The following is a 14,962-nucleotide window of genomic DNA, read 5'->3' as shown; positions in this document are numbered from 1 at the left end:
GTTAGCTCTAGCCTTGACCTTACAGAGGTCCGTCTCCAGAGTGCTAGGAGTAAAGGTGCTTTGTGCTCGGGGAGTCACATGGCATACCCAGCTCGCTGACAATAGCAAGAATGGGAAAGCACTACCTAAGCCTATGGCCTCAGCAGGAAGCTGCAATGGACATGTGGCTGTGGAGGATGGCTGGTGTAAGGTGCGAGTACAAGCTCCTGGGTAGACAGTGGGCAGTACATCTTCCAGCAAGTTCCACTGAACAGCCACTGAGACGCACCCACCCCAGCCTTGCTCATCCTCCCCCCACTGCCTGAAAATGGTCCTTTAGGAGCAAAGCAAAGGGACCCACCCTCCTCAGATGGCACTTTTGTATCAACCCATCCTCCCGAGCCCCGGAAGCCTACCCACCTGAGCACCATGGTTGGGTTTTACAGTGGTCCTCTCTCGTTGAATTTCTTCTTCTTGGGTGTGTCTGTCACATATTTCCATTTGTCAGTACCATGCCTGCCATCCAAAGCCCAAGCATGCTTTCAAAACAGAAGCACAGACGCAGCTTTAGGAAACAAAAAAGATCTTTATTAAAAAAATAACTTACAAATTGTGAGAACGTTATGTTCCCTTTGTTCATGGGTTTGCAGCCAGAAACATAACTCTACAATACGGTTTATGTCACAAACTGCATTGCTGGGCAGTTTTTTGTTCCATATCCTGTGCTGGCACCAAACACCACACAGATATAAAACTATTGTAAATAAAACATTTCAGCCAAGGCTGGCATAAATTTATATTTATATATACTTATATATATATATATAATTTCAAATCAGCTAACAATTAATGTCATCCTTAGACAAAACTCAAGTCCAAGCTAGTCTGAGGCCCTACACGGTCTGAATACAACAGCATTACACACCTCCCATACAATATTTAAAATATATTTAACTTTCAAATACATTTATAAGGTACATCCATAGTGAGAAAATAAAGTCTTGAAACTTAAATACAAAAGTCACCAAGTAAAAACTTGAGGAAACACAGAAGAGTCTATTTTACAAAAGTCCGAATCAGCCTGTCCCGACGCTGGCTTTAATAGACAGCTCTGCCTGCCCCCAAGCTGTCAGAATGAACACCCAGGTGACAGCCATCTTGGCTGGAGAGTGAGAGACAGGAAGCACAGTCACAAGCCCTCTCCTCTTCACACCACTCAAGCAACCAGACCCAACACTACACTGCTTTCTTCGAGAAACCACAGGGCCCGGCGCCCCACTTGCAACATGCACGTGTCCCCACACCTCTGCAGGGCGATCACTTGGTGTTCTGTTCCAGGGCCGAGTACTCCGTCTCTGACACTCTGGAGGCATCAATGAGCTTGGTGAGGCCTGTTTTGGCTGAGTACTTGAAAATGAAGGCCTTCATGAGCTCGTACCTATAGTTGCGGTTGATGAAGCTATAGAGCACCGGGTTGACGCAGCAGTGCACCAGGGACAGGCACTGTGTGACGTGCAGCGCTGTGAAGAGCGCGTTCTCCAGATGGCACGTGAACGGGATGTAGTGCAAGATGGAGAATATGTCCAGCAGGACCACGGCGTGGTACGGCAGCCAGCACACCAGGAAGACCACCACGTAGGAGAAGATGATCTTCCTGCTGCTGTGCTTCTCTTGGTCACCCGATGATGACATGGCTCTGGCGAGCAGGAAGTAGAAGATGGCGATGATGGTGAAGGGAACGGCAAAACCCAAGATGACAGAGACCAGCTCCATGCCGATGAGCCACTCCTTGATGCTGTGCTCGGGGTAGAAGGACCGGCAGTAGGTCTCGTTGTTGGAAGCGGACGTGACCGTCTTCAGGTAGTAGGTATCAGGCAGGGACACAAAGAAGGCCAGCAGCCACACCAAGATGCAGACAACACGGCGAGCCATCTTCTTCTTATAGCCGGAGGTGCTGGTGAAGTAGGTGATGGAAAGATAGCGGTCCACGCTCATGCACGCGAGGAAGAAGATGCTCCCGAAAAGGTTGATGGAGAAAATGAGGTGCGTGACCTTGCATGTGAGCTCACCCATGGGCCACTGGTTATGCTGCACGAGACTGACCACCCAGACGGGGATGGTGATGACGACCCACAGATCGGCAATGGCCAGGTTCAAGATGTAGCAGTGTGTGTCGTAGCCTGTGGTCTTGGCCTGGATATTCACCCAGACCACCACGGAGTTGGCGATCATGCCGATGACGAAGATGAAAATGTAGACGAAGGAGAGTGTGTACAGCAGCACATTCTTGTTGGGCATGCTGGGACACTGCACCGTGTCCACCATGATGCAGTCGCTGCTGTTACATGGCCAGTTGATGTCGGAGTAGTTTCCGGGCTCTGCATAGTCAAACAGATGCGCATCCATGGTCTGGAGGAGAGCGAGCACGTGACCTACAGCAAAGGCAAATGGGAGAGAAAGGCAGGCAAGATCATTTCACTAGGAAAACCTCAGGTCTTGGTCGGGACACTCTTCTGGGGCTCTGGAAGTGCTCATCTGTTTTGTTTTTTGCTCTATGATGGCTTCACAAAGAAAGGAGGGAGGTGGAGAGGGTGGGGGAACAACCGTCTTAGACTGCAGAAAGGAAAACCAAACACACCCAGATACAGCTACATGGTGCTGGACAGGGGCTGTGCTATCGAGGCATCAGCTTGCCTGTGTCCTGGGTGTGAAATCAACATGATACAGGGGCCAAAGAAATGTCAAGACAGTAGAGCCCTGGCCACAGCGATGCTGATGGCCTGCCTGCGCTCAGCAGGGGCCCACAGAGAGCCATTTTACTGACATCCCCAAGAGTGGCAGGGTTGATTGGCTCCTGGCATGAGAATCACAAGTGTGCTGCTTTGGTGTCTTAATGAAAGCATTTCAAGTCTCTTCCGATTTTGCATTTAAAAATGGGACTCTGTTTTTAGTCTTTTTTGCAAAGTCCGTCTGTTTACCTGGACCCTCCCCAGGTCCTCTGCTGCCCTCGAGTGCTAGCCTGTATGGAACGCCCTGCCATATGATTGTACCCAGCAGACGCTGGGCTTGCTGGGAGTTTTCAAGCGAGGGCAACCAGCCAGCTGCCTCAAGCTCTCAGCCTTCGCCTGGGTTTCCATTTCTTACTTGCTCAATTGACTCAAGAGCAGTGTGTGCCAAGACTCAGAGCGCATGAGCCACCTGCTGTATCTCTGGAGGGCTGGCGAGCCCTGTTGATTGATGTCCCCACTGACCTGCCTGACCTGAGGCCAACACTCTTAGCTGTCATCATGTCACCTAGTGAGAATTTGTCCCCAGGATGGCACTCTGCCTGGGGTGATTTCTCCACAGACACTGTAGGGACCACTGGGAGCTGTCTTCTAGTGCCCCATCCGTCTATGGTTCTAAGACTGTTGTCCATGAGGTCCCAGCCAAACCACACTGCAGGACTGGGATGGAGAGGCATCCAGTCACATGTCGGCACCCATCCCTGGTGATGGCTTAAACAGAGCTAAGCTTGTCTTTCGGGTTCACTTGCGATGGACTCTAGGTTACAGTTACGCATGAGAACTCTCACGGGACAGCAGTCAGTGGGTCAGTGGCCAGGTGGCTGACCCCAAGGTATGAAAACCCACCAAATCCAGGATCGGACACTCCTGGGTTGGAATTAGGGCTTTCTCAATCACTTCTAAGCTAAGATTTAACCACCTGTGTCTGATCCTCCAAGGCAGAACGGCATAAGCCAGGATCTGGGAACCAGCAGTTACTCCACACAGCTCCACCTCCAGCACCCGCCAGGAGGAGAGGACACAGGACTCTTTGGTTAATTAGGGCCTGGAGAGGTGGCTCAGTGGTTAAGAGCAGTGGCTGCTCTTCCAGAGGACTCAGGTTCAATTCCCAGCACCCACCCACATGGCAGTTCACAAACTGTCTGTAACTCCAGTTCCAGAGAATCTGGCACTTTTAAACAGACATACACACAGGTGAAACATTGATGCAAATAAAAATAAAGAAAAGTAGCCAATTACCCTCTTTAGCAAAGCCTGACCTGAATGCTGGCTATGTGCTCTTAGGAAGGTTAAGAATCCAGCAGAGGGGACATAAGAGCTGGCAGACTACCACTAGTCAGAGGGCTTTCTCCTCCAAGACAAAGGCAGTGGGATCTTGTAACAAGATGGCTTCTGATGCCACCCACAGTCACCCATGCCACCAACCCACAGCAGGTTAACCCATTCCTGAATCCTAGCTAAAGCAGACTCTGAGAGGGTTCCCTTCCCAGTACCCTAACTAGACTCTGCGTTCTCAGCTGCTGATGGATGATGTTAGCTATCTGTGATAGATTCACTACCCCCCCCCCACATTCAGAGGGTCTCCCATGGTGGGAGAAGATGATGGTCCTCAGAGATGTCCTGACAAGTGGACCATGACCAGTTTAGGAGGTGCCAGTTCTGTCCTACATCACGGCTCTGAGAACTACAGAAGGGCACCAGCTCTCAGAGCTGCAGAGTACCTTCCAGAAGATGGGGCCTCTGTGACTTATTAGACTGGCCTCTAGGAAGAGTACCAATGCCAGGTTGCTTAAAATTGCTGCACACACACACACACACACACACACACACACACACACACACTGGCACTGACTCTTCACTCTGAACTCATGACTTGGAAGGAACAAAGTAAGAATTCTGTCCTGTATAACTCCAGGGCAAAGATCCTTTTTTTAATTTTTATTCTAGTTAATTAAAATAAGAGACATGAGCCAGGTATGGTGGTGCACATCTTCCATCCTAGCACTGAAGAGGCAGAAGCAGGCAGATCTTTGAGGCCAGCCTGGTCTACAAAATGAATTCCAGGACAGCCAGGTCTATACAGAAAACCCCTGGCTTTAAAAAAAAAAAAAGGCACATGGTGGTACATACCTATAAATCCAGCACTCAGGAGGTAGGAGATCAAGAGTTCAAGGTGATCCTCAAGTACATAAGAACTCCCTCCTGGACTACAAGAAACTCAGTTTAGACTGAGCCTTCTCAGGCTCCTCTGACCCAGAGTCTCTGCATAGCATCAATAGCATCAGCAATCAGCTAAAAGATAACTCGAGGCCCACAACCACAAAAAAGGAAGAAAGGCAATAGAGTCCAGGGTTGACTGGAAGAGCTGCAAGGCCCTCCTTGACCTACTGGTCCAGTCCATGGCCTCAAGAGCCGCAGTCATGGAGGCTGAAAGGACTAGCCCCAAGTCCTGAACTTGTTCTCCTGCTGTCTGCACACCAGGAGGCAGCCCCTTGCTCCCACCTCCCTTGCCTTCAGTGCCCAGGCATGCGTAGTGCTGGCAGTGGTCCAAGAAGGCACTGTGCAGCGCAGGGGACAGAAGGAGAAGGCATCTGCCTTCTGCACCCCTCCACTGTCCCTGCAAAATAAACTCTCCGGTTCTCATATGTATCTGCAAGTCTCGGGGGTTTGGTTTGCTTTGTTTTGTTTGGGGGTGTCCTCTAGAGCAGCAGTTGATGGTAGCAGGGCTTGGGGATCCCCATCCAGCCCTTTGGCTTCTGACTTTTACCTTTGGGGAACGGAACCTTGGTTTCCTGACCATTGAGTCCCAGAATCACAGCAGTATTTCAGGGCAAGCACAGAGCCCCAGCCTCCTGTCTGTCCCTACTTACAGGGCTCCCTTGCACCGAGGAAAGTCAGGATCAGGGGTGACGCTGTTATGGTCTCATTCTGAAGGATGGAGCTGAAGCTGGCACCATGACTACCAGTCCCCTCCTGGCACCATGACTACCAGTCCCCTCCTGGCACCCTGACTACCTGTCCCCTCCTGGCACCATGACTACCTACATGTCCTTACAGTGGGCCAGATGAAGCTAGAGAAACTCACTCTGACCACCCACCTTCCCCCTGACTGGATGTCCCATCCCTGCTGTAGGAGGCACCTGGAGACCAGGCAAAAGAGGGGACCAGACCCTCCCTCCTTCAAACAGGCAACTAAAGAAAACAAAAGCAAAGATGTCAAAGGGCCACGCACAGCCTGGCCTTTGTCATTTGGACGTCTTTCATGCATTAGGTGTTAGAAACAAGAAAGACTGATTCCAGAAAAGAGCCAACGACCGGGCACTCCATCTTCTCGGGGACAACAGAAGCTGCACGTCACCTGGGTGTGCTCTGCAGTCGCAGCCCCTGTGCCAAGAGTCCTCCTCCATTTCTTGCGTTTGCTCCCTCAGCAAATGGCCTTCGGCCTTTTTGACGGAAATAGAATCGTGATACAGTAAACTGAGGGGCCATCAACTCACAGCCCTTAGACTCCAGGAGTCCTGGACAACGCTCTCAGGGAAATCTGAAAGTGAAGGCCAGTGAGGTTAAAAGGAAACTCCACCAACTTCCCAGAGAGCCCTGCATGGGGACCTGGACTCCCTCCAGCAGACAAAGGGAATTCCCAGGCAGTTCGTGAGGAACCTCTTACGTTCCATAAGAATCTGAGTGGACAAGATCCAGAGTCTAGAATTAACATCATCTGGCCACCATGACAGGCCTGTTTATGCTGGCAACAAGGAGAGCTGACAACCAAGGAGACCAAAAGAGGTTTCTCCACCCTGCCCAGTCACCCATTGCTGCAATCAACCCTGGTTCCTTTCCTGCTGTCTTCAGGCCAGAGGTAAAGAGTGATTGATGGGGTGCCCCTGCATGCGGTCTCATTTTTAAACATTCAGAGTCCGTCTCTGGGAAGGCCAGGATGAGACCCACTGATGATGCTTCCAATGTGCCACATCTGGGAAAAGAATGCTGGGGGGGGGCGCGTGTGGAGAAGCAGAGCCTCAGAATGATGATTTTATTCTATGATTTTACAAGTTCCCACATCTCTTCTTGAGATACCCACACGTTCTCAAGCACACGCCCTAGGTAGCTACTAAAGTTTACCAGCAAAAACTGCTGGCAGCATAAAAGAGCCACAATAGCAGACTAGTCCAAAAAGGCACAGTTCATCTAATGTGTGGAATATAACACAGCTGTGATGAGAGAGGGAGAGAAGGAATTGAGAGCTGCTTGTTCTTAAAGAACAAGGGTGGTAAATGGCGTACTGTTAGGCAAAAGGCAAAAAGCAGGTGCACCGCCTGCGGCACCGCCCCACTGATGTTGGAGAAAGGGCAAAATTAGGAGCATTTTATATGCAAATGCATGCATATAAAGACACAGACAAAGATCTGCAATGAGAGTTAAACTTTGGGCGGGGAGCAGAGACTTCTCTAAAGGCAAAGGGAGGAGCATCTGCCTGGGCTCGCTCCTTCAGAGGCCCACTCTTACTTAGCTCTTTCTGTCTTGTCTGTCAGTGACTTTGCCCACTATCTGTACACAGACAGACCCACATCTGTCCAGCTCTCCCGTGGGTCCACAGCCTATCAAGTGGTCCAGCGATGCCTCCCAGTGCCAGTGGCGCAAGAGTCCTCTTTGTGAAGAGATATGCTTCTTGCTTCTAAGGTTCACTAGTCTCCATGAAAAGTCCTGGACAGCACCCAGCTGCTGCAAGCAGCCTGCGGGATCCAGCTGTTTTCCAAGGGCTCGCCTAAGCTCCCTAGCATGCTGGGACAGCACCAGAATTAGAAGCATCCAAATTTAGAGTCTCCATGGGGTGGTGGTTTGGGCTGCAGCCCATATGTCCCTATCCCCAGATAGATCCTCCGAGAGACTGCCAAGTGTGTTCAGGTGTCTGGCAAAGATTTTGCCAAATTGCCTCAACATGTTTCGCCACATCCCATCGGAGAGTAGAAGACCCTTCTCAGTCAGGCTGTCTCACCTCTCCCTCCCACAAGCTGTGCTCACCACTGTACCAGAAAGCTGTCTACCCTGCTGCCCTCTCCAGCTCCTCCCTGCTGTGTCTCATTCACCTCTGCTCACCCAACGGAGCAAAGTGACCAGTCAGTCATGCTCCAGGAAGGCCAGCAGGCTGAGCAGCATTGGACATCCACAGAGACTCAGCTGTGATCCTGGTTCATCTGATCTCTTCTCAAAAGCACCCCTGTGAGGCAGGTGAAGATGTCAAGCTAGGATCACCTTCTCCTAGTACCCACCATCTAAACAAGGCCACTGGGGAGGCACACAAAGGCTTGCCAGGCTCCCGGGCATGGGTACTTTCTTCAATAGCAAAGTGGGGAGCCTTTGGGAGAATAGAGGCAAGTCAGAGATGTCACAGAGGCATTGCCGAGAGGACAGTCACTGTCTCGATGAAGGGGAGCAGAGACCAGAGGTGGGCCTTGACCTATGGGCAAGGAGATATGGCCTTAAGCTTATCTATGCCAGTGCAGGTTTGGAGAAAGGCCGTGGCTTCGGGAGAGAGAAGGTTTAAAGACAGAAGTGCCACACAGTTGAGAAAACCTGGCCCAGGATACCCTGGAAAAAAGATGTGTTGCCCCATAGAAGTCAGGTAGGATACTGTGGTCCCAGCCCCAGGGGCTTGGAATCGGCTAGGAAACAAGAGGCCCGCTGGACCTGTCGGACCTCCATCTGCACTTCCTGGACTGGTTTTCTGAAACTTGTGACATAGGTCTCCTGTGGAACTTCCTGGAGAAGTTCAGTGTGGACTCTGGTCAGGAGGTGACATTTGTCCACCCTGTCTTCACTATCTACACCTCTGTAAGAGGGCAGGGCAGAGGATGAGACAAGAGGGGTGAAAACAGATGTATCCGTGCACTGCGGCTTGTCCACACTCCGGTTAGTAGGACCCAGGATCAGTAGCTTCCACTTGGGTCCCGTGCTACAAGCACAGTGCTTTCATTTGGCTGGCACAGTCCCCACAGAGTATGCCACCGAAGCAGGAGAGTCTGGCCACCTCTACAGAATGGTGAGGAAGTGTCTGTCAGGAAGATGATGGGTGCAGTGTCGTTGTTTAAACAACTCTGTATAGTCCATTTGAACCCCCCATCAATGAGAAACAATGCTGTCCTGAGCACACATTCATTGTGGCCCTAAGCGACCTTACTTCGTATAAGTAAGGAACTGCTTTGAATTATTTGAGAACTCAAAAAATAATAAATACCCAGAGAGAGAAAAAAAAACCCCACACCCTGATTCTGATGCAGGCCACCTATTCCCAGGGTTCTTGGCTGAACTTCCCACCAAACACATGAGACGGCCTCCTGTACTGTGAGCACTCACAGACATTATGAATGTCCCATCCAGAAACCGGATCAGAGGCATTGTGTTCAGCGGCCCAAGGGAGCAGAGACGCATCTAGTGGAGAGATCTAGACGTCCCTGTGTCATACAAAGGCTACCAGCTGGCAGGATATAGCCAGAGCCTGCATTCCCACCAACTTAAGACCTGGCCAAGACAATGGTTGGTCCAGGGTTCCCAAGACCACGCTACGAAAGCTGAGGCTCTTCCTGTATAGTACCTTCCCAGGGTACCAGAGACAACAGCAAATCTAGAAGATGCCAGCTATGTAGCTTCAAACACAGCCTCCCATGCTGTCCAGGGCTCTAACTGTAGTCATGTGGTTGAAGTAGTCTCTGTCTTTCCCGCCTGTAAGCTGTAGAACAAAGCATTGCCCACTTCCACTATAAAATTCGACTATCCCTAGGAAGTGTTTATAAGAAACAACCTTTTTTTTTTAAAGTAGAGTTTGGAGGAAGACAGGCTAGCGGGCCCGCCCCCCCAACCCCCCACCCCCCTTTTAAACAAGCGAGGCATCAGCTTCTGAGGAAAGCATCAGCTAGTCCCTGTACAAAATGCCCTTGCCTGACACCAGGCCCCATCTGTTTCTTTCTCTAGGCTGTTTGTTTCCTTTGTAATAGAAGATAGGTGTCCCAGTGCTTGGAGACTTTGAAAATACTCATTACTATGCTTGATTATCAATTTCCTTGAAGTACATAGATTTCAATTACAAGACTTTTGTTCGTTTATTATTTATTTATTTTTAGATGTTGTATGTACGCAACATAACCCAAGCTGGCCTCAAACTCACAGCTATCCTCCTGCCTCTGGAGTTCTGGAATCACACGCAGGCACACAGGAACCTAACAAGCAACAAGAGGCATTTTAATGAATGCCCTGCCAGTCCTTAAGAACCCTGGTTGCTTAGTTTAAAAGTACAAATGCCTTCAGGCCCGAATTCCACTCTGTTTGCTACAAAATCTCTGAGAAAAATAAAAGTTCGGAAATCGCTGAGGCCCTCCCCTCTTCCCTCACTCCTTAGTTTATAAAGGAGCAGCCCTTCAGCCTCAGCTCTGCTAAACTTCAACCAACTTCCCTGTGTAGATTTGAAAATAAGAGCTCTCCGCCTCAAATCCTCACACAAAAAGCCACTGTTCTGATTAACCAGGGTGTTTCATGGTTTTTTTTCTTTCTTTCTTTCTTTTTTCCTCTACACACCGCCCCCCTCCGTGCCCCCCACCCCCATCTAGAAAGCCTACCCTTGGCCCTTTCTGGGCCTGATTAGAAATCAGAATACCTTAACTTCTTAGCTCCCTAAGGACTCGCTATTAATACTAGATAAGCTCACCTTCGAAGTCTTGACTCAGTTAAGCACAAGCATGCTCTGTGTAACTTTCTGGAACTTAAAAAAAAAAAAAATATATATATATATATATATATATATATATATATATATATATATATATATATATATGCATGTGTGACTGCACTGTACACACCCCTTTAAAAAACAAACCTGAAGAGAGCAACAGGCAGAGAGTGCAGGCAGCAGCAGGCTTCCCCAGCCTTTACACCTCTCTCTCCTCACAGACAGCTCCCTCCTGCCCCTGCTGCCTCCTGGAGGCAGCGATGAAGCTCAGCTGAGAGTAACGCTCAGTGTTTATGGCTCAGACTGGGGGAAATTAGAGCAAAATGTTTCCAAGCTGCGCAACTCCCGTTTTTTTTCGTTGGGGGTGGGGGAGGGGCCCCTATTCAGATGGGAGAAAGACCAAAGCTTTATCCATTTAAAATCTGCAGCACAAAACCCAGAGCCTTCGCTCTTCTTTCGGGTCCTATCCATCAGAGCCGCACATTCTCCTGAAGTAAATAAAGACGCACAAAGCCAGCATCTGCTCCTTCAAAGAAAAGCAGAAAGTTTCCGCCGCTGGTACAGCACAGACTAAGGTCTCAGGGATGCCACTGCCCTCAGACACCTCGAAAAGATGCTCACTCCCACTCCACTTTGAAAACATTAATTAATCTTGCTTGTGAGCAAATGGATGAAGAGAGACGGAGAGAAAGGGAGAGAAAGAGGAAGAGACAGCCAGTCTGCCTTTCACAGCGCTTCATTCTCCTAGCAGCTAGCAGCCAGGAGTCTTGGCTGATCACCCACCCCTGACCTCAGGACAGTCCTCACTCACTCCCAGCCACCCGGTAAAACTTTACGCACCGATGAACCTTTATGCACCGTAACAAAACTCAGCAGTACAGTTTACTTGAAGAGTAGATTTAAATTATAAAATACCAGACTTTTCAGTGCCTGCTTTTTCTTTTCTCCCAATTGAAATTGGACACTACTTTCTAAGAGAGCAATAGATACTCAAAATTAGATGAGTGGAGATGCAATGAAGAAATAAGATGAGCAGTAGCTAACATTCACACTTACAACTTCCAGAATTTAGGAGCTGAGAATTAACCGACACCACCACGCACACACACTCCACCCCACCCCCAGAGCACTGAGTTTAAACCCATCCTAGTCACAGAAAAGCTCAGTCCAGCTGTCTGGTCCACTGGACAGCACCTCTGAACACATCGTATCCTTTTCTAGAAATAAGTTTTTACAGTCAGTTCTATGTACCTCCAATCTGATAACCAGAAATAGAGTGGGTAAAGAGTGGGTACCAAGCTCACCCCTAAGCCAGCTTTGGGCAAGCTCAATGGGGCAGTCCACATTCTCTGCGAAGTTCCTCTGCTTCCTGGAACTTAAGTACTCGCAGCAACAAATCAGAGTCCAATGGCAAACAAGTGCCTGGACGAGAATTTCCCCCACCCCCCTCCCCAAATCAGGAGCAGTAGTTGGCAATGCAGCATGCATTGAGCCTGAGCTTTCCAAGCCAGACCTGCAGGTTCTAAAGCCCCCCAGCTCAGGGATCCAAGAGTTCTTAGAAAAAGCCCGCTTCTCCTAAGAACAGGAGCCCTGTCCTTTGCTGTCCTCTTCCTCCGCAAAGCAGTTGCAGAAGCACCGCTTTCTCACCTTAGGGCTGCCGGGACTGTGGCTTGCCTTCCCGGCTGTGAGCGCGCTGCAGGCTCCTTCCGTGCTGAGCAGTTTGTGGCAACTGAGATCTCCAGGCTCCGGACTTGCCTTTTATATACACCGCGGGAAAGCGCCTCTAGGTGGCAGTTTTGCAGCCCTCTTCTCTCTCTCTCTCTCTCTCTCTCTCTCTCTCTCTCTCTCTCTCTCTCTCTCTCTCTCTCTCTCTCTCTCTCCTCCCTCTCACCACAGCGCAGGCACGCAGGCATGTACACGCGCACACGCCCTCCTGTAAACCTCTCTAGGTTGCTAGGTTTTGTTTTGTTTTGTTTTTTATACAAACACACTCTCGGAAGCCCTCAGCTTCCCTTCTTTTGCAAAGTCTAGACCCCATGGGGGGAAAAGTCAGGAGAATAAAAACCAAAAGAAGTCCCAGTGCTTTGCAAAATGATCAAATATTGATCCTGTCCCAGGTATATCTTTAATAATCTCTGGAGCACCGGGAGTTCCTTTGAATGCCTGTAACTCCAGGGAAGACTGTGTTCCCAAGACAAATTACTCTGAACTGCTGAACTTCGCTGATGATTTGTCAAGCTTGCCCTTTCTTTGTCGATGCCCCTCTGTAACAGAAATCATTCTTTGGAAAAAGAACAACTCGTTGTCCTTGTACCGCCCAGAAGTGAGGGGGGAAAGTGCCTTTAAACTGAATTCTACTGGAACTCTTACACGTAGTCCTCGTGACCCTGTCAAAACCGCGTTCTACAGAGCTGAGCAGTGCCAGTCACTGAGAAGGGCTTGTCCGCAGGTGAGGTAGCAACTCTTTATCGCCTTGGTGAGCTGAGCAAACCTTTATCGCCACCGGCATCGTCATTATCAACATCTACGTTCTTATCTGGGTGCTCACTATTAAGATTCCAGTGTAGAATTGTGCCCCCCTTGCAATGCTCCATTTAGTAAAAATCAAGCGTAAAAGGACTCAATCCCTTCTTTTTAAAGCCGTGTCACTGTGACACATTCCCCCAGTGCCCCCCCCTCCAAGTGCCGGCGGCCACTCTGCTCTCTGGTTTTCCAGAACTTTTTGAAGAGCACTGGAGGCACGGGGCTATATGCACTTTCTTCTGACTGCGCTAAGACTTGCTGAGTCTGTTTTCTAAGACTCCCGAGGGCGACGGCTGAACGCAGAAACCCGAGGACTCGAGGAGGTCAGAGTCTCACGTAGGTTAGAGAGCTTCGGTCTGGAGAAAAACCTTAACAAAAGAGATGGTTTGTTTAAACAGCCTTGCACTTTACTCTTGGCGGGGCAGATCCTGCTCAGTGGGCTCCTGAGGAGCACACCTGCTTTCTGGGCTGTGTGGGAGGGGGTCTGTAAGGAGTAGTGTGAGATCTGGGTGGGAGGTCATGCGGCCTCCTAGGGTGCCGAGGACCTCACTGAGCGGGGGAGAAGGGGGTGGTCCTGAGGCCTGTGGGCGGGGTCTGTGGCCCGGAGGTGTGGTCTGTGGTCTCAAGGTTGGATCTGGGTCTAGCTAGGGAGGAGGCGGTTCTGTGGTCACCAAGTCTGTGACCCCAAGGGAAGTGAGATCTGAGTCAACAGGGAGGGTCGGGAGAGTCCTACAGCTTGACCTCTGAGGCCTCAGGGTCAGAAAGGGGTCGGGGCTTCGGGAGCCAGCCAGGCCATTCTGCCCCAGGCCTTCTAGCTTCCATTCACTAAAGACTTGGCACGGATTTGTTGATTGCAACCCGCCCTCGGTTGAGACACCAAAGCGCCTGCGCATCGCAGCACGCCTAGGTCCCGGCCAAAGCCTCCGCAGGAAAGGCTGCCTTTGTCCAGAGCCCAGCGCTGAATTGGAGCAAAGCTGAGACCTGCCCTCGTGCGGCCGTCTCAGGATGTCCACAACCGAGGACAGGTCGGCTTCTCGCCGCAAGGCATGGACCAAGACCGACGCAGAGGATTGGACTACCCTGCAGGAAGTGAGCTGGAGCCAGGAGAGCCCCCATTGGTCAGACCATATACACTTGCTAAAGAGAAAGATGTAAAATAATTCTTTAAAAAGCAAATGTATGCTCCCAGCCCAAGCGCGCCATAAGGCCCTGGCCCTTGCTGGAGCATCCTGCTTCTGAACTCCTGGAGCTTCAGGTTTTCTTATAAACAAGGGGTGAGGGTGGACAAGATGGCTCAAGAGGTTAGAGGCGCTGGAAGCCACACCTGGTGCTCTTGAGTTGGATACCCAGGAGGACTCAAATGGTAGAAGGAGAGAACTAATCCCCAAAAGTTGTCCTCCAACCTCCCTCTGTGTGTCATCCTCCCAACTCAGTCTCTGTCAGCCCCCCCCACCCCGAAAGAAACAAGAGTTAGCATGCAGTGTTTTCTAAGGAAATAAATCCAGTGCCCCAAAAGTGTCCTTGAAAGCACTGATGTTCCCCCAACTCTAGAAAAGATTGTCTTGGCACAGTAGGTTTGTTGAGCTGAGACGCAGCATAAGGTCCTATTTAATGTCTCCCACCTTTGGCCAGGAGCCTATCTGCTGACTCACAACAGGGTAAGACAGGTTTAGGAGACAGTCCCAACTGCCCAGAGCTCTGCTCTTTGACGCTGCAGGCCTTGGGGTGAGGAGTGTCTGGTATCTTCCCTTCCCTAGGGTCTGAAGCCCACCCAATCAGCTGCTCTGTCAGGTGTTAGCATGCCATCACCTCCTGCCTGACTCCCACCCACTCAACACACTGGCCCCTTGAAGGGCCAGGGCTATAGCAGGCTGTTGAGTTGCTGTGACTATGTCTGGAGATCTTTAAGCAGCTGGCCTGGGGACAAAATATTACAATGTCCCTTGTGTTACAA

General features: G+C 50.3%; 1 protein-coding gene across 2 annotated transcripts; it reads right to left on the bottom strand.

The window, feature by feature from the left end:
- Positions 1-545: 545 nt before the first annotated feature.
- ACKR3 (atypical chemokine receptor 3) lies at positions 546-12,280 on the bottom strand. 2 transcript variants are annotated; one of them, XM_084778586.1, is made up of 3 exons: positions 12,133-12,274; positions 4,896-4,967; positions 546-2,411 (listed from the first exon to the last, which is right to left on the bottom strand). In XM_084778586.1, exon 3 carries the CDS (start codon positions 2,383-2,385, stop codon positions 1,297-1,299), a length of 1,089 nt encoding a protein of 362 aa, XP_084634712.1. In that variant the 5' UTR covers positions 2,386-2,411; positions 4,896-4,967; positions 12,133-12,274; the 3' UTR covers positions 546-1,296. The 2 variants fall into 2 exon arrangements, with proteins under 2 accessions (XP_084634712.1, XP_084634711.1); XM_084778585.1 differs by lacking the exon at positions 4,896-4,967 and having other exon boundaries at positions 12,133-12,280.
- Between the last annotated feature and the right edge of the window lie 2,682 nt (positions 12,281-14,962).

The sequence above is a fragment of the Acomys minous genome, assembly GCF_964271855.1.
Source record: "Acomys minous genome assembly, chromosome: 4".
Taxonomy (NCBI): domain Eukaryota; kingdom Metazoa; phylum Chordata; class Mammalia; order Rodentia; family Muridae; genus Acomys; species Acomys minous.
Note: the sequence above shows the minus strand (reverse complement) of the source record. Positions and strands in the feature narration are given on the sequence as shown.